This window comes from Scyliorhinus canicula, chromosome 1 (genome assembly GCF_902713615.1).
Source record: "Scyliorhinus canicula chromosome 1, sScyCan1.1, whole genome shotgun sequence".
Lineage (NCBI taxonomy): Eukaryota > Metazoa > Chordata > Chondrichthyes > Carcharhiniformes > Scyliorhinidae > Scyliorhinus > Scyliorhinus canicula.
Window position 1 is genome coordinate 82,862,760 of NC_052146.1, and position 27,025 is coordinate 82,889,784.

The 27,025-nt window shown below is 47.9% G+C and overlaps 1 protein-coding gene across 2 annotated transcripts in view; it reads left to right on the forward strand.

Annotated features, from left to right (window-relative positions):
* Window positions 1-27,025, forward strand: part of LOC119964597 (importin subunit alpha-7) — a 97,451-nt gene that overhangs the window by 21,807 nt on the left and 48,619 nt on the right. For both annotated transcript variants that reach the window (XM_038794285.1, XM_038794295.1), the window contains 3 exons: window positions 671-804; window positions 1,781-1,876; window positions 12,474-12,573. In XM_038794285.1, coding sequence (XP_038650213.1) covers window positions 671-804; window positions 1,781-1,876; window positions 12,474-12,573 — 330 coding nt within the window. The remainder of the gene's footprint in view (window positions 1-670; window positions 805-1,780; window positions 1,877-12,473; window positions 12,574-27,025) is intronic.

A 27,025-nucleotide genomic window follows, 5' to 3' on the forward strand; every position in this document is an offset into this window, starting at 1 on the left:
TACAGTGAAATCCACTGGCTGTGCAAGAGTTTGAAAAGGGCCATTTCATTGCTGTGGCAGGAGAAGAAACCTTGACTGGGGCACAAACAGTTATGGAAAAGATCTAGGCTTGCATTTGGGAGGTGATGTGTTCAAGACCTTGGGGATTAAAAAAAACAAATTTGGAGATGGAGCAGTAGTTAGCTAAGAAATTAAATGAAATGAAAATCGCTTATTGTCACGAGTAGGCTTCAATGAAGTTACTGTGAAAAGCGCCTCGTCGCCACATTACGGCGCCTGTTTGGGGAGGCTGTTACGGGAATCGAACCGTGCTGCTGGCCTGCTTGGTCTGCTTTCAAAGCCAGCGATTTAGCCCTGTGCTAAACAGCCCCGTGGTGTTCCTCTTTAACGATGCTCCTTTAAAGTTAACCTCCTTGACCAAACTTTGGGTAATCCAACCTAATATTTCCTTATGTGACTCAGTGTCAAATGATGTTTGATATTGTTCCTGTGCAGCACTTTGGGATGTTTTTCCATGTTAAAGGTAGAATGTAACTACAATATCTCTGTTCACTATAATGTATTTTAGTCTTTTTATATAAAATAGTGGTGTGAATTTGCTACTGGAGAATTGGGAGCACAACAGTGTTGTGATGGATTTCACTGATTAAACATTAACTTTTTTCCATAGAAACCACGGCTAGTCCAGCAAAAGAAAACTACAGAATGAATCGTTACAAGAACAAAGCATTAAATCCTGAAGAAATGCGTAGGAGAAGGGAGGAAGAAGGAATTCAGCTAAGGAAACAAAAGCGAGAACAACAGGTATGTCGCATGGCTTAGTTTAGGTCGAGCTTGTCCAACTGATGGCCCCTGAGTGATTTTGTTTTTGAAAATACTGGGAAGATGGCTTGGGGAATTTGAAGATTTCTGCAGGGGACTGCTCCTCCAATCGCGGCCTATTTCTCTCCTACATTTGTTGCTGATAGGTGTATGTGTGAGGAACCTGTGTGCGGGGCAGGTGGGTGTCTTTATTCCTTATTTGTTAATTATCATATGCACCGGCGCGTGTGCCCACACAGGTGTGTGTTGTGCCCAGCCCCCCACATGAAAGTGCTGGACAAGCTTGGGTCTGGGCATTTCATTTCCAAATAGTTCAGACGTAGCACAAACCAATTTGAGCATGAGCACTACTGATAACTTGAACCCTGATCAAATTTTCAGTGGGATCAAGCTTGAGTTGATGGTGCAATACAGAATGCTAATTTGGACTGTTGTGGGGCAGTGGCTCGAAGTAGAGTCAATGGGTCGAATGACCACCTTCGGCACTGTAGGGATTCTATGATTCTAGCTAGCTTTTTTTTCCCCCCTCCACTTTTTTTTTTAAAAAGCTTGAAAAATGTGCAACCTGCTTACTTAACAGTGACTGATTCCTTTTGAAATCACTTGGTTGTGAAATACTTTAGGATATCCTAAAATGTGATTTGGCATGATGTAGATTAATTACAATAAACCCAGGAGGTCATGGTTGGAAATTTAGTGTTTGATATTGATGATTAAAATTTTTTAATTTTCCAATTAAGGGGCAATTTTAGCATGGCCAATCCACCTAGCCTGCACATCTTTGGGGTGTGCGGGTGAGACTCACGCAGGCACGGAGAGAATCTGCAAACGCCACACGGACAGTGACCCGCGGCCGGGATCAAGCCCGGGTCCTCGGCACCGTGAGGCAGCAGTGCTAACCACTTGCATTATAAGAAAGCTCTGAGATTTGACGCAAAATATGACTTTTTTTTCCCAGCTGTTTAAAAGGAGAAATGTGGAGCTCATCAATGAAGAGTTGGCCATATTTGAAAGCCCTCTCATGGACTCGTACGTCAACTCAACTGCAGCAGGGGTAGGAACCATATATGATGGATAATCACTGCATGTTAATTAATCAGTATCTTCATGTTAATGTTATGGTACTGAACTAACCTGTTGTTTGAGTTCATATGGCAAGTTGTGAAATTGAATTCAATAAACACAAACATACGAGTCAGGAGCATAGGCCACTTAGCCCCTCGGGTATGCTGCAACATTCAATAAGGTCATGGCTGATCGGATTGTAACCTTTACTCCATATTCCTACCTACCCCCATAACTTTTCACTCCCTTATTAATCAAGAATCTATCTAGCTATATCTTGAGAATATTCAAAGACTCTGCTCGCACTGTCTTTTGAGAAAGTGTTCCAAAGATTCGTGACCAGAGAAAAATATTTTCATCTATCTTAAATGAACAACCACTTATTTTTAAACAGAGGCCCCAAGTTCTAAATTCTTGCACAAGAGGAAACATCCCCTCCACAGCCCAAAAAATCTCGGGATCTTGGTTTCAATCAAGTCACCAATTAGTCTTCTAAACTCCAGTGGATAGAAACCTAGTGTTGTCTATAAAATCTCAGACACTTCGATCGGTTTTACCCAGGTGCCCTTACTTGTGAGATGAACAAAGGACAAAACAGGTTCACGGTTTAACAAGATTTTATCCGCAACACTCTCGCACAAAGTATGACTTGGACACACAGCTGAGCTCTAGGTATTACCCACACTTAATGAAAGAGGCTGACCAGGCTGCGATTGCTCAATGTGGATATCTTCTTCAGCTTTGAAACCCAGGGTCCCGTCTTCTTGTGATGGTTGTGCCTGGGGGGCTCGCAGATTATTGCTCTAGATCTGTTCCGATGTTCATTCCTTCATATCGGTCTGCTTGCATTGAGTCATAGATATACGCCCACAACTGGCCTGAGTTCCGTTGTCCCATCCAGACCCAAAAGCGTTAATGGGATTAAACAGGATACTCCTGTTCATCCGGATGATTCAATCAAGATCCATTGTCCTCTAAAACACACTTGTCTGACCAGCCATTATAGAGCCTGATGGCTTCTTTTTCTGTCCTTTATCCTGCTGCAAAGTTGATCACCTGTGTCTGGAAATGTGTTACATATTCATAGCATGGTCTTGTTCTTTTATGTAAATGTGAGTGGGTAATCACAGTAACCTCATTGCACTGTTAATATAAGCCAATTTGACAATAATAAAGATTATTATTATGTGGTTTCACCGACTGAAGCATAACCTGCTAGCCTTCTGTGACTCATGCACTAGGACACCTGAAGCCCTCTGACTCTGAGCTCTGCAAACCCTCACTATTTAGATAACATGCTTTTTTCACTCCCTGCCAAAACGGACAATTTCACATTTGCCCACATTATACTCATTTCCTAGATCTTTGGCTGTTGTGAATCACAGAATTGTCATGGTGCTGAAGGGAGGCCATGTGGCCCATCGTATATGCACCAGCTGTCCAAATGAGCATCATGATTTAGTGCCACTCCCCTGCACATTATTTCTATTCAAATATCTAATGCCCTCTTGAATACCTTGTATACCTTGAACCTGCCTCCACCACACAGACAGGCACTGCATTCCAAACCTAGAACCACTCTTTGTGAGAAAAATGATTTCCTCATATCACATTTGCTTCTTTTGCAAATCACTTTAAATCTGTGCCCCCTCGTTCTTTACAAGTGGGAACAGTTTCTCCCTACGTACTCTTCTCCCTACGTACTCTATGTCCAGCCCCTTATGATTTTGAACATCTCAATCGAATCTCCTCTCAGCTGTGTATCTTCTCTCCAAGAAGAACCGTCCCAACTCCTCCAGTCTATCCTCATAACTGACATTTCTCATCGCTGGAACCATTCTTGAAAACCTGTTGTGAACTCTCCAGTTCTGATATCTCAAAAGTTAGTTGAACACTCTTTCTTTCACCTTAAGAAATCCATGCTGGATCTTCCTAATTAACCAACATTTTTCCATGTGACAACTAATTCTGTCCTGAATAGTTGTTTCTTGATCCTTTCCCACCACTGTTAAACTGACTGACCTGTATTTGCTGGGGCTATCCTTACAACCCTAAGATTTGAAATTCTCCAGTACCTCCCGAGTCTAGAGAAGACTGGAAGATTTTGGCTATCACCCCTGCAATTTCTATTCTCACTTCCTTGGATGTATCTCATCTGGTCCTCGCAATTTAGCTATTCAACAATTTTGAACCCTTCTAGAGTTTCCTCGTCTTTTGCCATGCCCTGGGTAGCATCTACCTCCTTGAAAAGTCCTATCTATGTCACTTTATAGCCTCCATTGTATACTAGGACAAGAACAAATGACTGTAAAAGCTGTTGGGTTGGCATTAATTTGCGTGGCCTATGTATGAACCTAGTTTACACCACTCTCTGTCTCACATCTTCTAAACTGCCCATCAAGGTGTTCATTTCTACAAAAAAAATCACTAATGACCACTATAATTTTAAAGCAACACGACATGGACAATATTGCCCTAATCTTAAAGGCCATTTTTTAAATTTCAGAAATCTATAAAACACTGACTTAAAAAGTACAACTTGGGGATAAGCGTAGAAGAGTCATATGGTGTAATTTATTCTATATATAGTTAGATATACAGTGGCTGACAAGAAATGGTGGTAAATGTGGTTGAATGCATGACTATTAGCAGATAATGTTAAAACTTTGTATTATTTAGTTGCAAGTGTTTCATTTTCTGCTTTATTTCTTCTAAACTGATGCAGTTTAGTCAAAATAAATCGGTGAAGCGTATTCATAATTCAAGTATCATGTTTGTTGATGAACTGTGTTCTCTAGAGTTTCTGTATTGTGTGCTTTTGCAATGCCAAGCTGGGTGCAGATCCAGATTTAAAAGGAAAATACTGAGGATACTGGAAATCTGAAATAAAAACAAAATACTGGAAAACCTCAGCAGGACTGACAGGATCTGTGAAGAGAGAAGTAGAGTTAACATTTTGGGTCCGTATGACTTTTTCAGAGCTGAAGATGATGGATTGGATACTGCATAAGAGGAGGTGGAGCAGAAAAAAAGGTCAGTCATAATGGGAGGTAGGAGAGAAAGATGTGTAGGCCACAAGGCAGGAAGCATTAATAACTGCGTGAAAGGCTATAGAAGATGCTATTAGTGGTATAAAGATAAGATTGCAGAATGGTGTTAATGGGAGAACAAAGAGGACTGTCACATGCCTAATCGAAAGGTGAAGTGCTTCTCCTGTCTGCTTTGGGCTTCACTGGAGCATTTCAGCAGTTCAAGGACTAACTTGTGGGCATGAGAGCAAGATTCTGCATTGAAATGACAAGCGACAGGAAGGTTGGTGTCATGCTTGCGGACTGAATAAAAATGCTCTGCAAAAGGGGTTCTCCAGTCTGTATTTAGTCTTCCCAATGTCGAGGAGATTGCATTGGGAGCAGTGAATACAGTAGACGAAATTGAAGGAGGTGTAAATGAAATGTTGCTCCACCTGAAAGGAGTGTTTCGATTCTGGAACAGTGAGGAGGGAGGAGGTAACAGTGCAGATGTTACACTATCTGCGATTGCAAGAAAAGGACCCATGGGAAGGGGATGAAGAGTCAGCGGTGATGGAGGTCCCTGCAGAATGTTGGCAGGCAGGTTGAGGGAAAGATGTGTGTCATGGTGGATTCATGCTGAAGTTGGTGGAAATGGAGCAGGACAATCCTTTGAATGCGCAGGCCTTCTCTGGCCCACTCCCACAACTCTCTTTTCCATTACATTGATGACTTTTGGTGCTGCTTCATGCTCTCATCTGGACCTGGAAAGATTTAACAATTTTGCTTCCAGTTTCCCTCCCTCAACTTTGCAAGATCCATCTCTAACGCTTCCCTTCCTTTTCTTGACCTCTCTGTCTCTATTTATGGTGATATAATGACCACCGATATTCATTACAAGCCCACCAATTCCCACGGTTACCTTGATTACGACTCCTCACACCCTGCTTCCTGTCAAGGCTCCACCCCATTCTCCCAGTTTCTCCACCTCCGTCACATTTGTTCCAATGATGCCATCCTCAAATGGCTCTTCTAACCTGCATCTCTGCCCTCTCCCTTCAATTCTCTCCCTTGGCCTCAATTTCCACCCCAGCAGCCTCCAGATTCAAAGGATCACCCTCTTGTTGTTTCCACCAACTCTGGCATGATGCCACCATTAAATCCTTCTTCTGCTCACCAAGCCCTGCCCACCTGCCCCTTTCTCTCCTCAACACTCCTTTTAGATGAAGCAACATTTCACTTGTCATCTCCTTCAATTTGGACTACTGTATTCACTTCTCCTAATGCGGTCTCCTCTACATTGGGGAGACTAAATGCAGACTAGGTGGCCGCTTTGCCTAACATCTTCGCTCTGCAAGCATGACACATTTTTCCATTTGAAATCAGCTTTTTGCTCTCTTGCCGTGTCTCATGTCTGCTCGTGACCTGCAACAATATTCCAGTGACGCTCATCACAAACTGGAGAAGAAGCACAACACCTCCTGATTAGGCACATTACAGCTCTTGGGATTCAACACTGAGTTCAACAACTTTGAACTGTGACCTTTCTCCTCCATCTTAACCCCTTTTTAAAAAAAAAAAAATTTATTCACATTTTCACAAAAAAGAAAACAGTAACAGAAAATTCTAAGAACACAAAGAACAAACCCCCCGTCCCCGTGTATACAACAGAGAAAAAATAAATAAACACCCATTGTTGGGAAAGATTTAACCCACACAAAAACAAAGAGACAACCCCCCCGGGTTGCTGCTGCTGCTGACCTTTTGATTTTACCGTTCTGCCAGGAGATCTAGGAATGGTTGCCATCTCCTGAAAAACCCCTGCACTGACCCCCTTAGGGCAAATTTCACCCGCTCCAATTTAATAAACCCTGCCATATCGTTGACCCAGGCTTCCATGCTTGGGGGCCTCTCATCCTTCCACTGAAGAAGAATCCTCCACCGGGCTACTAGGGACGCAAAGGCCAGAACACTGGCTTCTTTCGCCTCCTGCACTCCTGGCTCCACTGCAACCCCAAATATTGTGAGTTCCCAGCTTGGATTGACCCTGGACCCTACCACCCTCGATACCGTCCTTGCTACACCCTTCCAAAATTCCCCCAGCGCTGGGCATGACCAGAACATGTGGACATGGTTTGCTGGGCCCCTAGAGCACCTAATACACCTGTCCTCGCTCCCAAAAAAACATGCTCATCCTTGTCCCGGTCATATGAGCCCTATGCAGCACCTTAAACTGTATGAGGCTGAGCCACGCACAAGAAGAGGAGGAGTTCACCCTTTCCAGGGCATCCGCCCACATCCCCATCTCAATCTCCTCACCCAGCTCCTCCTCCCATTTACCTTTCAGCTCCTCCACCGAGGCCTCGTCTACCTCCTGCATCACCTGGTACGCTTCCGAGATCCTCCCCTCTGCAACCCACACCCCCGAGAGCACCCTGTCCTGAACCCCACGCGTCGGCAGCAGAGGAAACCCCGCCACTTGCCGCCTGACAAATTCCCTTACTTGCATGTACCTAAAGGTGTTCCCCGGGGGAGCCCAAACTTCCCCTCCAGCTCACCCAGGCTCGCAAACTTCCCGTCTATGAACAGGTCCCCCAGCCTCCTGACACCTGCCCTGTGCCAACTCAGGAACCCGCCATCAATTCTCCCCGGAACAAACTGGTGGTTCCCCTGTATTGGGCACCCCATCGAGGCCCCCATCTCCCCCCTGTGCCGCCTCCATTGCCCCCAAATCTTGAGGGTAGCTGCCACCACCGGGCTCATGGTACTCGTTGGAGGGAGCGGCAACGGCGCCGTTACCAGCGTTTCCAGGCTCGTGCCCACACAGGATGCCATCTCCATCCTCTTCCATGCTGCCCCCTCCCCGTCCATTACCCACTTACGCACCATCGCTGCGTTGGCAGCCTAATAATACCCACAGAGGTTGGGCATCGCCAGCCCCCCCCCCCCAGTCCCCCCCCCCCCCCCCCCCCCGGGAAACACCCTTCCCACCCTCGGGGTCCCGTGCGCCCACACAAATCCTGTAATGCTCCTGTTAACCCGCCTGAAAAAGACCTTCGGGATAAGGATGGGGAGGCACTGGAACAGGAACAGAAACCTCGGGAGCACCGTCATCTTGACTGATTGCACCCAACCCGCCAGAGAGAGCGGCAGCATGTCCCACTTCTTAAACTCCTCTTCCATTTGCTCCAGCAGCCTTGTGAGGTTAAGCTTATGCAAGGCCCCCCAGCTCCTGGCCACCTGAACCCCCAAGTACCTGAAGCTCCTCTCCGCCCTTTTCAGCAGGAGCCTCCCAATCCCCCCCTCCTGGTTCCCCGGGTGTACCACAAACAACTCGCTTTTCCCAAAGTTAAGTTTATACCCTGAGAAATCCCCACATTCCAGGAGAATCCCCATCACCACTGGCATTCCCTCCACCGGGTCCGCCACATACAACAAAAGGTATTCCGCATAGAACGACACTCTGCTCCTCCCCACTCCGGACCAGCCCCCTCCAATTCCCCGACTCCCTCAGCGCCATAGCCAGGGGTTCAATTGCCAGCGCAAAAAGTAGGGGGGACAGAGGACACCGCTGCCTCATCCCTCGATATAATCGAAAATAATCCGACCTCTTATTCGTGGCCACACTCGCCATCGGGGCCTCATACAACAGCCTCGCCCAACTGACAAACCCCTCCCCAAACCCGAACCTTTCCAGCACCTCCCACAAGTACCCCCACTTGACCCTATCAAAGGCCTTCTCCGCATCTAGCGCCACCACTATCTCCGCCTCCCCTTCTACCGCCGGCATCATTATAACGTTCAAGAGCCTCCGTATGTTAGTGTTCAGCTGCCTTCCCTTCACAAACCCCGTTTGATCCTCGTGAATAACCTGTGGCACAAGGTCCTCAATCCTCATGGCTAAGATCTTTGCCAACATTCAAGAGTGAGATCGGCCTGTATGACCCACACTGCAGGGGATCCTTGTCTCGCTTAAGAATCAAGGAGATCAGCGCCCGAGACATCGTCGGGGGCAAAGCCCCCCCCCCCCCCCGGTTAAAGGTCCTAACCAACAGGGGGCCCAGCAGGTCTGCATACGACTTGTAAAATTCAACCGGGAACCCATCCGGCCCCGGCGCCTTCCCCGACTGCATGTTCCTATCCCTTTGACCAGCTCCTCAAGCTTAACTGGCGCCCCCAGACCCTCCACCCGTCCCTCCTCCACCCTCGGAAATCTCAGCCGGTCTAAAAAGCACCCCATCCCCCCCTTCCTCCGCCGGAGGTTCGGACCGATATAGTCTCTCATAAAAGTCCCTGAAGACCCCATTAATGTCTACCTCCCTCCGCACCACATTTCCTCCCCGATCCTTAACACCACCAATCTCCCTGGCCGCATCCCGCTTACAGAGCTGGTGTGCCAGCATCCTGCTCGCCTTCTCCCCATACTCGTACACTGCACCCTGAGCCTTTCTCCATTGAGCCTCCGCCTTCCTGGTGGTCAACAAGTCGAACTCCGCCCGAAGGCTGCGCCGCTCCCTCAGCAATCCCTCCTCCGCGTACCTCCTGTCCACCCTCACCATCTCCCCCACCAGTCTCCCCCTTTTCTCTCTGCCCCCCTCTCTCCCTGTGGGCCCGAATGGAGATCAACTCTCTCCGAACCACCGCCTTCAGCGCCTCCCAGACCATCCCCACTCGGACCTCCCCATTATCGTTGGCCTCTAGATACCTCTCGATACATCCTCGAACCCGCCCCCTCACCGCCTCGTCCGCCAGCCACTGCACCTCCAAGCGCCACAAGGGGCGCTGGTCCCTCTCCTCCCCCAGCTTGAGGTCCACCCAATGCGGGGCATGGTCCGAAATGGCTATCGCCGAGTACTCGGCGTCTACTACCCTTGCAATCAGCACACTACTCAAAATGAAAAAATCGATCCGGGAGTAGGCCTTGTGTACATGGGAGAAGTATGAAAATTCCCTGGCCCTCAGCCTCGCGAACCTCCATGGATCCACCCCTCCCATCTTGTCCATAAATCCCCTCAGCACCTTAGCCGCCGCAGGCCTCCTACCCGTCCTGGAACTGGATCGGTCCAGTGGCGGATCCCCCCCCCCCCAATTACCAGGCCCCCCCGCCTCCAAATCTGGAATCCGGCCCAACATGCGCCGCGTGAGACCTGCATCATCCCAATTCGGGGCATATACATTGACCAGCACCACACACTCCCCTTGTAGCTTGCCGCTCACCATCACGGACCTCCCGCTGCTGTCTGCCACCACACTCAACGCCTCAAATGACACCCTCTTCCCCACCAGGATCACCACCCCTGGTTTTTTGCATCCAGCCCCGAATGAAACACTTGGCCCACCCACCCCTTCCTCAACCTAACCTCATCCGCCACCTTCAGGTGCGTCTCCTGAAGCATGGCCACGTCTGCCTTCAGCCCCCTCAGGTGCGCGAACACGCGGGACCGTTTAACCGGCCCATTCAGTCCCCTCATATTCCAGGTGATCAGCCGGATCGGAGGGCCACCTGCCCCCCTCCCCCGTCGATTAGCCATCACCCTTCCGTAATCCGCCAAGTGCCCGCACCCCCCGGTCAGCCCGTTCCCCACAGCAACAGACCCCCATCCCGACCCCCTCTGCACGCTCCAGCTCCTTCTTGGCCATTCCAGCAGCAACCCGGTATCATCACCCCCCCCACCCACCACCCCACAGTGTAACTCCAGTCATTGTATTTCTGTAAGTCAGCCGACTTCTGCTGACCCCGGCTGCTCCCGCCACCCCAATTACCCTCCCCAGTGTCACGCACCCATTCCTCCAATGCCAACCCTACCCCCTGCTTCTCCAGCGCGGGAGAAAAGCCCGTGTCTCCATTCCAAGCCCCGCCCCAACCCGCAACCAGTGAAATAATAAAAATCCCTACATGATATGATAATACACCCAAGTAAACAGATAACAGTCCTGAAAAGCAGACAAGAAAAAACAGAACAGCAAAAAAACATCGTCCAATAGAACCAAAAAGAAAAAAGCGAAAGGATATCAAGGAGGACAAAGCCTCCGGGCTGTGTACAATGTTCCCCAGCCGCCAGTCTTCAGTTCAAGTCCAGCTTCTCTGCCTGCACAAAAGTCCAGGCCTCCTCCGGGGAGTCAAAGTAAAGTTGGCGGTCTTTATAGGTGACCCACAGGCGTGCCGGCTCCAACAGGCCAAACTTGACCCCCTTCTTGTGGAGCACTTCCTTCGCCCGGTTAAACCCAGCCCTTCTCTTCGCCACCTCCGCACTCCAGTCCAAGTAGATCCGGATTTCCGGATTCTACCACTTGCTACTCCTCTCCCTCTTCACCCAACGAAGCGCACATTCGCGATCGTCCAAGCGTTGAAAGCGGACCAGCACCGCCCTGGGTGGCTCGTTCGGCCTGGGCTTCCGCAGCAGCACCCGATGGGCACCCTCCAGCTCCAGGGGTCACCGGAAGGACCCCGCGCCCATCAGCGAGTTCAGCATCAGGACCACGTAGGCCCCCAAATCCGAACCTTCCAGCCCTTCCGGGAGGCCCAAAATCCACAGATTCTTCCGGCGGGAGCGATTCTCCATCTCCTCCATCCTTGCCAACCATTTCTTGTGAAGCGCCTCGTGCGACTCCACCTTACCGCTAGGCCCAGGAGTTTGTCCTCGTTCTCCGAAGCCTTCTGCTGCAGCTCCCAAATCTCCGCAGCCTGAGCCATCTGAGTCTCCCTGAGCCTGTCCAGCGATACCCTCAACGGCTCCAGGATCTCGGCCTTTAGTTCCTGGAAGGAGCGCAGCAGCAGCTCCTGCTGCCACGCTGCCGGTTCCCTGCCCGTCGCCATCTTGTCCTTTCTGCCTCGCACCTTCTTCTTCTGCAAAGTTGATTTCCTGGTCGCTCCACTTCTAGTCCAGCCCATCCACCGGCCGCCAAGCACAGAGGAAAAGTCAAAACAGCGCCGTTGCGGGCCCTTAAAAGAGCCCGAAAGTCCAAAAATAGCGGGAGCCACCGATGTGCGGCTTAGCACTGCATCACCGTAACCGGAAGTCTAAACCCTTTTTTTTTTAATCCCAAACATTTTTTGTCCGAATGCAAAGACCCCCTCTGTCGCCCCCACTGGGTCATCTGTCACTTCTTTAGCTTTTTTTTGCTGAGCACACTTGTTCACCCCTTAACAAAATTCTGCAATCTTATCTTTATGCCACTATCAGTACCTTCTGTAGCCCTTCACACTGCCATTATCGCTACCTCTGTTTCGTGCCCGAGACACCTTCATTGCAAACTCTCTCTGAGCACTCTCCTATCACTGACTGTCTCTGTGCCAGCTGCTCCACCTCTAATACAGTATATAATCCGTCACATTTCTCCCACTATTAAACCCTGAAGAAGAACAATACAGGCTTGAAATGTTAACCAGTTTTTCTCCACAGATGTTGCCAAGTCTGCTGAATCGTGCCAACATTTTCAGTTTTTATTTCAGCCTTTCAAAATCTGCCGTATTTTGCTTTTGTATCATAATATTTGCTTTCCTTTTAAACATTTATGAATTGTTGTTACAAAAGAAATTGTGCTATTTGTATCTTTTAAATTGTATTTTCAATTCAGGAGAGTGTGATCTCAAGGGAAATGGTACAGATGCTTTTCTCTGATGATACTGAGCAGCAGCTAGCTACCACTCAAAAATTTCGAAAATTGCTTTCCAAAGGTAATAAAACAAAGGAAAAATGGATGTCAAAAATTACTAAGTGAACATTTTCAGGACAACAGCCCCTCCAAAATTATTTTATGTCCTTTTGAGGCTTTTAAAATGGAAACCTGACTAAATGTAAACGTTCTTTGTGTTTCCAGACCCACGTGGTTAATCATGCGGGGAGATCAGGAGCTCATATTCTCTTAACCAAACATATGCCACATATCGTGCTAAAAACAGAAAATGGTGGCAATACTCAGCAGGTATGGTAGCATCTGAAGAAGAATCATACAACGCAAAGCGTTAACTCTGTTTCTCTCTCCACAGATGCTACCAGACCTGCTGAGTTTTCCCAACATCTTCTGTTTTACTTCAGATTTCCAGAATACACAGTATTTTGCTTTTAGTGCCACATATAGTATTGTCCAACGGTATTTTTCTAACATTAGTATGGCACAGGAGAAAGCATCCCAACCATCCTCAGGATGTTCTTTGCACTCTCATTTCAAAACCAATTCCACTGCTTCACTGTCTTCCAAATTATAAAACTTTGAAATACATCTTTTTGACCATTTTGTTTGCATGCCAAATTGTGGCAAAATCCATTTTCAAAACATCCTACTGTTACATAGAACATAGAACATTACTCTGGTACTTGTTCATCTTTAGCTGACAGGTTGGGAGTTGTTTTTAAATGGCATGGCCTGCAGATTTCCAATCATCTGATCGATGTGCTTCTCACCTTACTGACATTTGTGCTTCTATTAATATTTGCAGAATGATACTTAGAAACCTAACCAAAAGGTAGGGTGAGTTAATTACCAATTGTATTTAAATGACAGTTAATTCTTACTAATTAAAATTCTGAACACTATTTGTATGGATAAATTGTAATTTTTTTTCATGGAGCGTGGGTGACGGTGGCTGGGCTAGCATTTATTGCCCATCCCGAACGTCCATTTAAGAATCCACCACATTGTTGTGGATCTGAAATCACATGTAGGCCATACTAGGTAAGGATGGCAAATTTCCTTCCCTAAAAGACATTAGTGAACCAGATGGATTTTTACAACAATTTACGATGTTTTCATGGTCATCATTAGATCATTAATTCCAGATTTTAATTAAATTCAAATTTCACCATCCACTATGGTGGGATTTGAAGCTGGGTCCCCAGATTGTTACCCTAGGACTCTGGATTACTAGTCAAGTAACAATACTACTATGCCACTACTTCCTCTGATTGAATTTTCACCATCAATTAATTTTATTCTCTTTAAATAACAATTTGGAGCAGGTACTATTTGGGCATTGAGCCTGCTCTGCCATTTAATAATATAATGGCTGATCTGAGTGTGGCCTCAGTTCCAGTATCCTGCCCCCCCCCCCCCCCCCCCCCCCCCCCCCCCCCCCCACACACAACCCTGAACTCCACTCCATTGTCAATCAAAAATCTATTTAACTCAGCCCTGAATAAATTCAATGACATGGCCTCCACTGCTCTCCTTTGGAAGAAAACTCCAAAAGCCAACAGTTCTAGAGAAACAAAATCCTCCTCGCCTCCATCTTCAGTGGGAGCCCCCTTATTTTTAAACTGTCCTACATTGCTAGATTCTCCACAAGAGGAAACATCCTCTCAGTATCTACCCTGTCAAGTCCCCTCAGAATTTTTCACCCCTCCATTCTTCTAAGCTCTAACCTTTCCTCAAGACAACTTGCCTATTCCAAGAGTCAGCCCATGAACCTTCTCTGAACTGCTTCCAAGGCAGCTAAGTGAAGAGACCAAAACTGCACAGTACTCGAGTGCGCCTCACTAATTCCTTGTACAGTTGTAGCAAGACTTCCTTTTGTATTGCATCCCTTTTGCAATGAAGACTAATATTCTATTTTCCTCAATTACTTGGTGTACCTGTATATGTAACTAATTTACAATGACAAACAAATCCCTCTGCATTGCAGCATTTTGCAATCTCTCACCCTTTAAATAATCTGCTTTTCTATTTTTCCTGTCGAAGTGGACAACCTCACGTTTCCCCATATTATGCACCTAATTTTATGCCCATTCATGTAACCTGTCTTTCTCTCGTTGCAGACTTTGAATCCTCCTCATAATGAAAAGATAGATAGGAAAGCAAGTTATCAGCTAATTGACCACATAACGGTTGGTTCCTTCATCCAAGTCATTAATAAAGGTTGTAAATAGTTGAGGCCTTAACACTGAACCCTGTGGCACTCCACTGGTTAGTTTGCCAACCTGAAAGTGACCCATTTATTTTGACACTCTGTTTGTTGCCAATCTTCTTTCCATGGTATTATATCACCAGCAGAGCTATGCGCTCTTATCTTGTGCAGTAATTTTGTTTTAAGCTATACAAACAAAGGCAATTGTGAACATACATTGAAAAATAAGAGGAGTGTTATAATAATCAAAAATACAACAATAAACAAAGGAAAAATTGTATATACATTAGTTGTTTTTACCTATTTATATCAGTTGTGGCTTCTTAGTTTACGTTCTCCAGTGGGTGTTTATTCCCGACCAGGTCCCCCTCCCCTTCTAGTCGTCTGGCATGCCCTCTTTCCTCTTCAGCTCTTGTATTCTGCTCTGGCTGTTGGCTGCAAACAGGTCTTGGAACAACTGAGTTAATGGCTCCCACGTCTTCTGGAAGCCTTCTTCCGACCCCCGGATGGCGAATTTGGTTTTCTCCATCTGGAGAAATTCCGACAAGTCAGACAGCTAGTCTGCAGCTTTGGGCGGTGCTGCTGATCGCCAGCCGAGCAGGATTCTCCGGTGGGCGATTAGGGAGGCATGGCCCTCCTCCCGGTGAATAGATCTGGCTCTTCTGAGACCCTGAAGACTGCCACTCTTGGGCATGACTCCACCCTCATCCCCACCACCTTGGACATTACCTCGAAGAAGGCTGTCCAGAATCCGACGAGTCTTGGGCAAGACCAGAAAATGTGGGCATCGTTGGCTTGGCCCTCCTTGGCACCATTCGCATTTATCCTCCACCTCCCGAGAAGAACTTGCTCATTCGGGTTCTAGTTAAGTGGGCTCTGTGTACCACTTTCAGCTGCATGAGACTTAGCTTTGCGCCAGTGGAGGTGGAGTTGACCCTCTGTAGTGCTTCACTCCAGTGTTCCCACCCTATTTCAAACCTCAAGTCCTCTTCCCATTTTTCTCTTGTCTCGCCCAGTAGTTGCCCATGCATGTCACTGCAGTTCTCCTTCCCTAAAATGTCCGCGTTCAGTAGGTCCGACAGTTGCGGTGGTTGTGGATATGTCCTTGCTTCTCTATGACCTGCATATATATTAGTTTCTTCTCCAACCACCCCCCCTCCCCCCAAACTGGAACTTTTCTATTAGTTCCTCGAGTGTTGTCAGTGTCGAAGTCCCTAACTGTCAGCGTCCCTCCGCCCTGTCTCCACCTTTTTGAAGGGGGTGTCCATTGTCAAGGGTGTGAACCTGTGGTTATTTCAGATGGGGGCCTTTGCTATTACCACTGAGCTTGTTGAGTGTTTGTTCGGTGGGGATGGGAGTGCGGCCGTGGCCAGGGCCGGGAGGTTTGGTCCCCCTGCAGGAGCCCTCCGCCATAAGCACCCATTCAGCTTCTGGCTCTTTTATCTGCCTCTTTACCCTTTCCACGTTTGCCACCAAGTGGTAATATTGCAGGTTTGGGAGGGCTAGGCCCCCCCAAGGCCTTGGAGATGTAGATCAGATGGATCTGAACAAGAAGAGGAACATGAGCAGTACATTCATCTTGATTGTCTGCACTTTCCCCGACAGGGAGAGTGTGTCCCATCTCTCTAGGGCTTTTTAACTTCCATCAGACTGGTCAGGTTCCATTTTGTGGATCCCTGTCTAGTCATGAGTGTTTTCTATCCCCAGGTAGCGGAATTTGTCAGGCCTGTTTAAACAGCATTCCATCCAGCTCTGCCCCTCCCCTTGCGGGTTCACCGGGAAGACCTTGCTTTTTGCCAAGGTTGAGTTTGTAGCCCGAAAAGACTCCAAACCCTCAGTACCATCCTCACTTTTAATACCTCTGACATGACGTCAGCAAACCCTTGCCAAAACCCCTCCGCCTCGGACATGCCCAAAACACGTGGACATGCCCAAAACATGTGGACATGGTTCGCAGGACCCCCCTGCACAGCGCCCACAACTATCCCCCACCCCCTCAAAGATCCTGCTCATCCAAGCCACAGTCATATGTGCCCTGTGGACTACCTTAAATTGTATCCAGCTGAGCCTGGCACACGACGAGGATACATTGACTCGCCTCAGGGTCTCCTCCCATAATCCAGCTGCTCTTCCCCCTTTCTCTTCACCTCCCCTATCGGGACTCTCTCCCACTCCATCAGTTCCTGAGAGATCTCTGAGACCTTCCTATCTCCTACTCCTGTCCTCGACACCACCTTATCCTGTAATGGCAGATGCGGGAAGGTCGAAACCTGCCTTCGCACAAAATCCCTCACTTGTACATGCTGGATGCCATTCCCACCTGGCAACTCAAACTCCTCCTCTAGCTCCCCCAAGCTTGGGAAACCCTCATCAATAAACAGATCTCCAAATCTTGTGATCCCGGCCCAGTGTCACCTCCAAAACCACCCGTCCAGCCCCCCCCTGGAGTGACTGGTGATTCTCGCATATCGGTGACCAAGCTGGTGCCCCCTCCAACCCCATGTGCTGCCTCCACTGTCCCCACACCCTCAGGACTGCCACTACTCTCGGGCTTGTGGAGTAGAGTTAACGGTGCCCCTAAACTCGTGCCCCTACACGAGGCTGCCTCCACCCGTTCCCAAACTGACCCCTCCCCCACTACCCACTTCCTGACCATCGCAATACTTGCCGCCCGATTGTAATTGATAAAATTCAGAAGAGCCAGACTCCACGCTCCTGCTCCAGCAGCACCACCTTCACCCGCGGGGTTTTACTCGCCCAAACAAATCCCAAGATCACTACATTCACTTTTTTAAAGAACGCCTTGGGGATAAAAAAATTGGAAGGCTCCGAAAAACCATTAATAACCTTGTGAGGACCGTTATTTTAACTGTCTGGATCCGCCCCGCCAATGATATTAGGAGCACGTCCCACCTCAAGTTCCCCCTCATCTGTTCTACTAACCGACCCCGATTCAGCTAATGCAGCTGCTCCCACTCTCGCGCCACCTGAATACCCAAATACCGAAAGCTCCCTACCACCGCCTTGAACGGCATCCCACCCAACCGGCTCTCCTACCCCCTCGCCTGAAACGCAAAGACCTCGCTTTTTTTTTTCTTAAAAATTTAGAGTACCCAATAAGGGGCAATTTAGCGTGGCCAATCCACCTAACCTGCACATCTTTAGGTTGTGGGGGTGAAACCCACGCAGACACGGGGAGAATGTGCAAACTCCACACGGACTGTGATGTAGGGTTGGGATTTGAACCTGGGTACTCAGCGCCACAGTCCCAGTGCTAACCACTGCGTCGCATGTCGCCCAAAGACCTCACATTTGCCCATAATCAATTTATACCCTGAAAACCGACCAAAATCCCCATAATCCATCCAATCTCTCTTTTCTCCCCCTCCCCCCCAAAAAAGCGGGTTCGATATGTACAAAAGTAGATCATCCGTGTAAAGTGAGACCCTGTGCTCCACCCCCCCCCCCCCCCCCCCACACACACACTGTTGCTCGTTATGCTTTCCCTTAATTTGCTCTGTTTTAATTACCTTTGCTCAAGAGTTGCCAGGTATCTTTCTGATACCACCACATGGTTCAAAACCGAATACTGATCAATGACTCGATACACCAGTTAGTAAGTTTGAAATCAATGCACATTTATTTACACACACAGTCGATTATTACTCATGCACAAACTCTACTCACTAAACTACAACTACTACTAAAAGCCTATACTTAGCTTCGGGTGCCCACTCAGTCAGAGGAACAATGGCCGTTGTCCGGTTCTGATACTGTTGGCTTCGAACTGGTATAGAATAATAGCTAGGAGCGTCTATCTCGTAGCGTGCGTTGACCTTAGACTTACTTGGCTGGTGCTTGGCGGGCCTCTTGTCGCTGAGAGCCAAAGGCCAAGGTGAAGGTGGAGAAAATAAGAGTAAGAGAGCAAACTGACCTTGGGGACTCTGCTTTATACTCCAAGGGGTTTCGAGCCCTTCTGGGAGGACCCTGGACTTGGTTCCAATTAATGTGACCATGTCCCAATCGTTTGTATCGATTCTCTCCGATAAGGCGGGCGGGCTCTAGGTAACCGTTGGCCTGCCTTTGTTTTAGCCTCCACTGGCGCCGGGGAGTCTGTCCTGGTACCAATTGTTTCAATGTCTCTTGTCCCCGGAGATAGCTCATTACTATGCTAATGGCTTGTAGTTTCAGTTCTGTCTGGGTTCTGCAAGTTCCAATCCACAGGAAACCTTGCACCCGCTTGTTTTTCTCGTGCTGTCCATTTCTCCCTGTACTGTTTGCGAGTATCCATTTTGTAATCGGGACGTGGCCACCCCAGGTGGCTGCACGTGCGCACACACCACACACACGACACACACACCCACCCCAGCCAGACCCTCTACGTTCCCTACAGCCAAGGCAAACAGCAGTGGGGAAAGCGGGCCTTATCCCCTGATATAACCTGATCGCACGTGGTTCGTCCACACACTCTCCACTGGTGCCTGGTATAGCAGCCGGGCCCAGTTGAACTCCAACCCTTCCAGAAACCACCTCATTCCTTTGTCCCTGGACGGGGGTTCCGACTCATCCAAGTTACTGTAAAAGTCCCTAATCACCCCCGCTGGGTCCAGGACAGTATTCCCACTTGTGCCCTTCACTTTCCCAATCTCTCTTGCTGCCACTGGTTCGTTAATATCTTGCTCGCTTTCTCCCCATACTTGTATACTGCCCATCCCACCCTTTTCAACTGCCCTATCGTCTTACCTGTAGATAACAGCCCAAATTCCATTTACAACCTCTGCCGTTCCTTTAGCACAGTAAGAAGTCTTACAACACCAGGTTAAAGTCCAACAGGTTTGTTTTGAATCACTAACTTTTGGAGCACTGCCCCTTCCTCAGGTGAATGAAGAGGTAGTTTCCAGAAACATATATATATATATATATATATATATAGACAGTGTCAAAGATGCAAGACAATACTTCGAATGTGAGTCTTTGCAGGTAATTAAGTCTTTACAGGACCAAACGGACCAACTGGAGAGAAGGATAATCACAGGTTATTATCCTTTTGCGTTCCTTTAGCAGCCCTTCCTCCGTGACCTCTGCATATCTCCTGTTCGCCTGCAGGGTTTCTTCCACTAGCCTTTCTATTTCCGCCCGCTCCACCTTCTCCCTATGTGCCCGAATCAAAATAAACTGCCCCCTGACCACTGCCTTCAGTGCCTCCCAAACCTTACCTGCCGAAATCTCTCCCGTGTCAGTAATCTCAACATGGCTCCGGATGGCCTTCCTCACCCACTTTTACACCTCTTCCTCTGCCAACAGACCCACATCAAACCTCCATTTTGGGCGATGGACGCTGGCCATCACCGCCTTTGCTGCCCCTAGGACCGGGCGTCAATCCCCACAATGCCGTTCCCGAACGGGAGCCCTCCAACGCGCGGCTGCCTCCCGCCCGCCGTCGCAGGAAGTCAGCCGTCACCGCTTCTTCAGTGGCCTTTGTGAGATCTTTTCACAGTTGTTCCCTCTGCTGCTAGAATTCAGCTTTCATAAAGGCCCTCAAGTCAGCTTGAGGCCTTTAAGCTCGCCCTTCCTCCGTCTGCATGCTGGAAGAGGCTTTTGTCTCTGCTGTAGCTTCAGCCAAATCTTTTACTGTTTCTGCGGGTCTGGTAACTAAGAAACATACCATTCCTGGGGGAATGTACTCCTCCAACATTCACCTACGCCTTTTCATCAAAATTCCACCCCGTATTGCTTAAAAAAGAGCTCTTTTCCGTAACCTTGGGCAGGAGCTGCCTTGTGTGTGACCACTTACTCCATGGTGCACACTGGAAGCCGAAGGGCCAGTCATGAGGGGACATAAGTTCAAGGTGAGGGGCAGAAAGTTTAGGGAGGATGTGAGGAAAAGCTTTTTTACCCGGAGAGTGGTAATGGTCTGGAATGCACTGTCTGGGAGGGTGGCAGAGGCGGGTTGCCTCACATCCTTTTAAGAAGTACCTGGGTAGCACTTGGCACATCATTACATTCAAGGCTTATGGGCCATGTTCTGGCAAATGGGATTAGGTAGGTCGGTCAGGTATTTTTCTTGTCAGTGCGGACTCATTGGACCATAGGGTCTCTTCTGCACTTTGTATGTCTGTAATTTTTAAAGATTCTGATAAGAATTGAGATTTCTTGGGACTTCTTACTTTTGGCAAGGTTTTCCCTTCAAGTCTGTTCCAAATACCCATAGTTTCATACTCTCATTCAACACAGGCATCACCAGCATCGTCAGTGTAGTCGCCATTGGTCAGAGTTCCCATGATTCTAACATAAACAGACAAAAAGGGAACAGAAATAGCCCATTCGGTCCCTTGAGCTTGCTCTGCCATTCAGTGTGATCATGGCTGATCTGTTTGTGTTTCAAGTTCTGCATTCCTATCCACTCCCAATATTCTTTGCCTAACCAGAATCTACCTACCTCTACCTCAAAAATATTGAATGCAAAAGGTAGAACACTCAGCATCAATAGGGAAATGGGGCTCAACAAACTATTGGGATTGAAGGCAGTGCAGACCCCAGGGCCTGGTGGCATACATTCTCGAGTGTTAAGGAAGTAGCAGCGGAGAAGGTGAATCCATTGGTTATCATGTTGCAAAATTCCTTGGACACGGGAAAAGTTCCAGTGGATTGGAAAAATGCCAATGTAGTGCCCTTATTCAAAAAGTGAGGGAGGCAGAATGTAGGAAATTAGCATGTTGTTGGGAAGTTGTTATAATCCATTTTAAGGAAGTAATATCGGGACATTTGGCAAGTCAAAATGCAATCCATCAAAGTTGGCATGGTTTTATGAAGGATAAATTGTGTTTAACTAATCTGCTAGAGTTCTTTGAAGATGTAACAAGCTAAGTGGATAATGGGGATACTGTAGATGTAGTATATCTGGACTTATAGAAGGCATTTGATAAGATGCCATACAGAAACTTAATACACAAAGTTAGATAACATGGGGTTAGTGGTAATTTATTAGCTTGGATAGAAGACTGGTTGACGGAGAAAAGACAAAGTCGGTGGGTCTTGGTATGGCAAGATGTAACTAGTGGAGTGCCACATGGTTCAGTCCTTAGGCCCCAATTATTTGCAATCTATATTAACAACATGGATAAATGAAGAGAGGGCTGTACAGCCAAATTTGCAGATGACACTAAAATAGGTGAGACAGTAAGTTACAATGAGGAAACGAGAACCGTACAAATGGATATAGATCGGGAAGCGCGGTAGAACTGTGGTTAGCACTGTGGCTTCAGGGTGCCAGGTTCAATTCCCGGCTGGGTCACTGTCTGTGCAGAGTCTGCATGTTCTCCCCGTGTCTGCGTGGGTTTCCTCCCACTAGTGCCGAAAAATGTGCTGTTAGAAAATGTGAACATTCTGAATTCTCCCTCCGAACAGGCGGTGGAATATGGCGACTAGGGGCTTTTCATAGTGTCTTCATTGCAATGTAAGCCTACTTGTGACAGTAAAGGTTATTATAATTAGATAGGTTAGGTGAGTGGGCCAAAATGTGGCAAATGGAGTTTAACGTGGATAAGTGTGAGGTCTTCCATTTTCGTTGGAAAAAGGGAACGGCAACTAATTATCTAAATGAGGAGAGACTTCAGGGTGCTTTGATACAGAGGGATCTAGTGTTGTGTATAAGTCGCAGAAAACTAGTATGCAGGTACAGCAGGAAAAAATAAAATTAATGGAATGTTGACATTTAGAACTAAAGGAATAGAGTATAAAGGTAAGGAAGTGTTGTTGCAATTGTACAAGGCATTGGTGAGACCGCACCTGGAGTATCGTGCACCATTTTGTTCCCCTTATTTGAGGAAAGATGTAATAGCATTAGAGGCAATTCAGAGGAAGTTCACTAGATCGTATTTAATGCTGGAGCATGCCTGAGAGGCTAAATGTTATCTTCTGTCTAATTCCACCTTTCAGCTCTTGGTTTGTGGCCCTGTTGTAGGTAACAGCATCGCGAGGACATATCTGATGTTCTTGAGTAATAAGGGGATCAGTGGTTATGGAGAAAAGACCGGCTAATGGGGATGAAGAATATATCAGTCATGATTTACCAGTGGAGCAGACTCAATGGGCCAGATGGTCTAATTCTGTTCCTATATCTTATAGTCTTATAAAATTGCCTCCAACTCTCAGTGAATAACTTTCTCCTTATCTCTGTCCTAAATGGGTGAACCCTAATTTTAAAACGGTGCCAACTAGTTCTCGACTAATCCGCAAGTGGAAACGCCCTTTCCAGATCCACCTTGACAAGACCACTCGGGAACTTGCATACTTCAATCAAATCATTCCTTACTCTTTTAAACTTCGGTGGAAGCAAACCCAGTCTGGCTAATCTTTCCTCGTAAGCCAATCCACTCATTCTTTTTTTTAAAATATTTTTATTGGTTTGCATGTATTTATAACAACATTGCAAGGAACGTCACACAAACATAAAGAAAAATCTACAAAATGAGAATATGAAAGAAAAATGAACATGCATGCCTACAAAGGTAACATATATACTTATATGGGGACCCTAACTTTGAGCTCCCAGTGATCGGATATCACAACCATACTGAATTGATTTATAAACACGTTGCCTTAAAACATACCGGGGCAGGTTTGGTGCTACCCAGGTGTACCTTGGTGTTGTTGTTGCACTCACACTCGTGCTTCCTTGCCATTTGTCCCCTCTGGCTCCTCTGCTCTGCTTACCCTATATTCTTTTTTTATAAATGTTTTTATTGAGTTTTTGGAATACAAAACAAATATAAATATGAACATGAACAAACAGTGGGAGTTAAACAAGAGACTATAAGAAGTAAAACTTCTTATACAGTTTCCCCTTCCTATTCTTTTATTGCTACCCTTTCCTAATCTTTGGCTTCCTAGTTGTTGGCTGCAAACAGGTCTTGCAACAATGGAGTGAATGGCTCCCAAATTTTGTGGAAGCCTTCTTCTGACTCTCAGATGGCAAATTTAATTTTTTCCATTTGGATAAATTCTGACAGGTCAGACAGTCAGCCCGCAGCTTTGGGTGGTGCTACTGACCGCCAGCCGCGCAGTATTCTCCGGCGGCCGATAAGGGAGGCAAGTGTGTTGGCCGCCCTCCTCATGAAGGATCTGTTTGTTCTGATGCCCTGAAAACTGCCACTCTCGGTCATAGCTTCACTCTCATCCCCATTACTTCAGACATTGCCTCAAAGAAGGCTGTCCAGAACCCAGCAAGTCTGGGGCAAGACTAGAACATGTGGGCGTGGTTGACCGGGCCTCCTTGGCACCCTTCGCATCTATCCTCTACCTCTGGGAAAAACCTGCTCATTCGGGTTCCGTTAAGTGGGCTCGGTGTACCACTTTTAGCTGCATTAGGCTTAGCTTTGCACATCTGGGGGTGGAGTTGACCCTGTGCAGTGCTTCGCTCGAGAGTCCCCAGCCTATTTCAAACTCCCAAGTCCTCTTCCCACTTCTCCCTTGTCTCGTCCAGTTGGGTGTTGGCTCCCTTTAGCAATCGCCCGTACGTGTCACCACAGTTCCCTTTCCCTAAGATATCCGTGTCCAGCAGGTCCTCTAGCAGTGATTGTCGTGGATATGTCTTTGTTTCTCTTCGTAGGAAGTTTTTGAGTTGTCGTTACCTAAGTTTGTTTTCCACCATCAGGTGGTCAGCTCTTTGAGCGTTGTTAACTTGTTGGTGTAAAAGTCCCTAACTGTCAGCGCCCCCCTCCTGTCTCCACCTTTCGAAGGAGGCATCCATAGTCATCGGTGTGAACCTGTGGTTGTTGCAGATGCGGGCTTTATCGGACATCTCAGTTTGCCCAAAATGCTGTCGCAATTGGTTCCGCGACTGGAATGTTGCTACCACCACTGGGTTCGTTGAATATTTATCAGGTCAGGATGGGAATGCCGCTGTGGCTAGCACCAGAAGGAGGTCTCTCTGCAGGAGCCCTCCTCCATAAGCACCCACTCAGCTTCTTGCTCCTTAATCCACCCTTTTACTCACTCTGCAGTAGCTGTCCACCAGGATTCAAAGGTGAGCCCTACTTCTGGCAGCTTACGTGTTAGAACACGGCCCTGGAACAAAAATTCTGCATGTGATCGTCTTGAGTTAGCTTCCGCTCCTGACCAGGCCATTAACACACTCCAGTGCTGATGAGGTCATCACCACCTTGCACTTCATGGATGCCTTGCCTGTCATGGCAGCCCAGGTACATGCGTGGGCCTTGACCGACTCCTAAATAGCTGAGTTTGACACATTGTTCTATATAGGGCCCAGCATCGCACGCTGCTTGGTGATCTGAAGGCGTTTACGACCAAAATCGCAAAACTCTGCACCAAAGGCTGGATCCTCTTGTGGGTGACACGCGTCATGGTTCTGAAGAAAGGAGCAAGGTTTCATTCTGACGGACCTCCATAACGGGTACCTCAGGGTGTTGAAGATGAAAATGCTTGCCTGCAGCTGCGTATGGTGGCCAGGCATGGATGCAGAGATCGAACAGCTTGCCCAGTGCTGCAGCCTGTGCCAAGAGCAGCAGAAACTCCCACCGCAGCACCCCTCCACCCGTAGGAAATGCCGGGATACCCATGGGCTCGTCTCCATGCCGACTTTGCCGGCCCTTTCCAAGGACCAATGTTCCTTATCCTCATCGGCCACTCAAAGTTGTTGGGCGTACATGGTACACCGTTAAGGACCTCTAAAGCGACAATTCTGAAGTCCTGACTCTCCTTCCGCATCCATGCCACACTGGAGGTTTTGGTCTCGGATAACAGAACATCCTTTAGCAGTGCGGAATTGAGTTATCATGCGCCTGAATGGGGTATGCCACGTCCACAACACAACACATCACCCCAGATCCAATGAGTTGGCCGAGCGAGCAGTCCCAATAGTCAAACGTGGAATGCAGAAGCTGACAACAGGGTCCCTCTACACAGTTGCCATGTTTTCTTGTTAGCGGACCATGCCTCGTGCAACCACAGGCATTGCATCAACAGAATTCTTCATGGGTTGTAACTTGCAGACTCGCCTCCGCCTCCTACTGCCTGATATAGGCGGGAAGATTCTCAGCGGACAGGAGCGGTAGGAGGGTGACTCTTGCAGCTGTACGCCATTCTGACATTTTGCACCTGGAAACATGGTCTATGTACAAAACTTTGGAGGTGGTGGGGGTTCTGGGTGTTGCCGTCTCGGGTCCGGTGTCATATACAGTACGCATCCAGGATCCGGTGTTGAATTGACACATGGACCATCTCTGCAGCCGCGCTCCCATGCTGCACAACCCTGTTGTGGAAGGCGCAGTCTTTGGCACTGCCAGCACTGCCACCGCATGCCCTGAGTGTTTCATTGCCGAGATGTCAGAAGCTGATGACTGACTCCCAAGATGGAGACACAGCCACCAGCAGCTACCAGAAGGGGCCAGGGACAGCGGCCTGAGTGAACAACTGCCAGAGGCAGCTCCATCAAGGTGATCGACTCAGAAGTGTCAATTCCTCCGAGCTTTATATGCCGTTGGGCTCGCACTGCTGACACCTGAGTGGCATCCTCGGGTGAAAGAAGTGCAGGGGTCCTCCCCGCGCCCCCTGTTGGCGGACACTTTCGTACTTTTGGGGGGGGGGTTGTAGAAAGAGTGTCTTACTTTATACAAGAGTCACGGGAAGACTGATCAGGTTACCCGTGACCCTCAAAGAATTTGAACTGCTCCACAGAATTCTCTTCTTGAGTGGGATCAACCTGGATATAAAAATCCCGGCACAGATGTGGGCCGTGATGCAGGAGACCCTTTGAGGAGTGGATTGTAAAGCGTTTACGAGTGTTCATTAAACCTCATTTGTTTTTCCTTGCGCTCTCGTGTGGTCACTTCCTCAAAATCTAACACTTACTTTCCAACCTATTATGTCAATTGCAAACTTAGCTACCGAACCTTGGGCCTCCTCATCTAAGTAATTGATGCAGATTGTACAGCGTTGAGGCTCTAACACAAATCCCTGTGGGACTCCACTTGTCATATTCAAAAAAGCCCATTTATCCATACTCTTTAGGCAGGATTCACCACGCAACCCACCCTGTGTTTTGCAATGGTATGAGGCGGCCTGCCATTGGCCAGCGGCAGGATCTTCTGGTTCCACCATTGTCAACAGGGTTTCCTGTTGAATAAACCCCTTGCAGATGTGAAACATGCAGTGGGAGTGTGCCGTTAGCAGGGCCAGGAGATCCTTGCAGCGTGAGCAGCCGGTTCTGGCCTCTGTTTTCTGTCAGCCGGCCAATCTTCTATCTATGCTAATATGTTAACCCCTA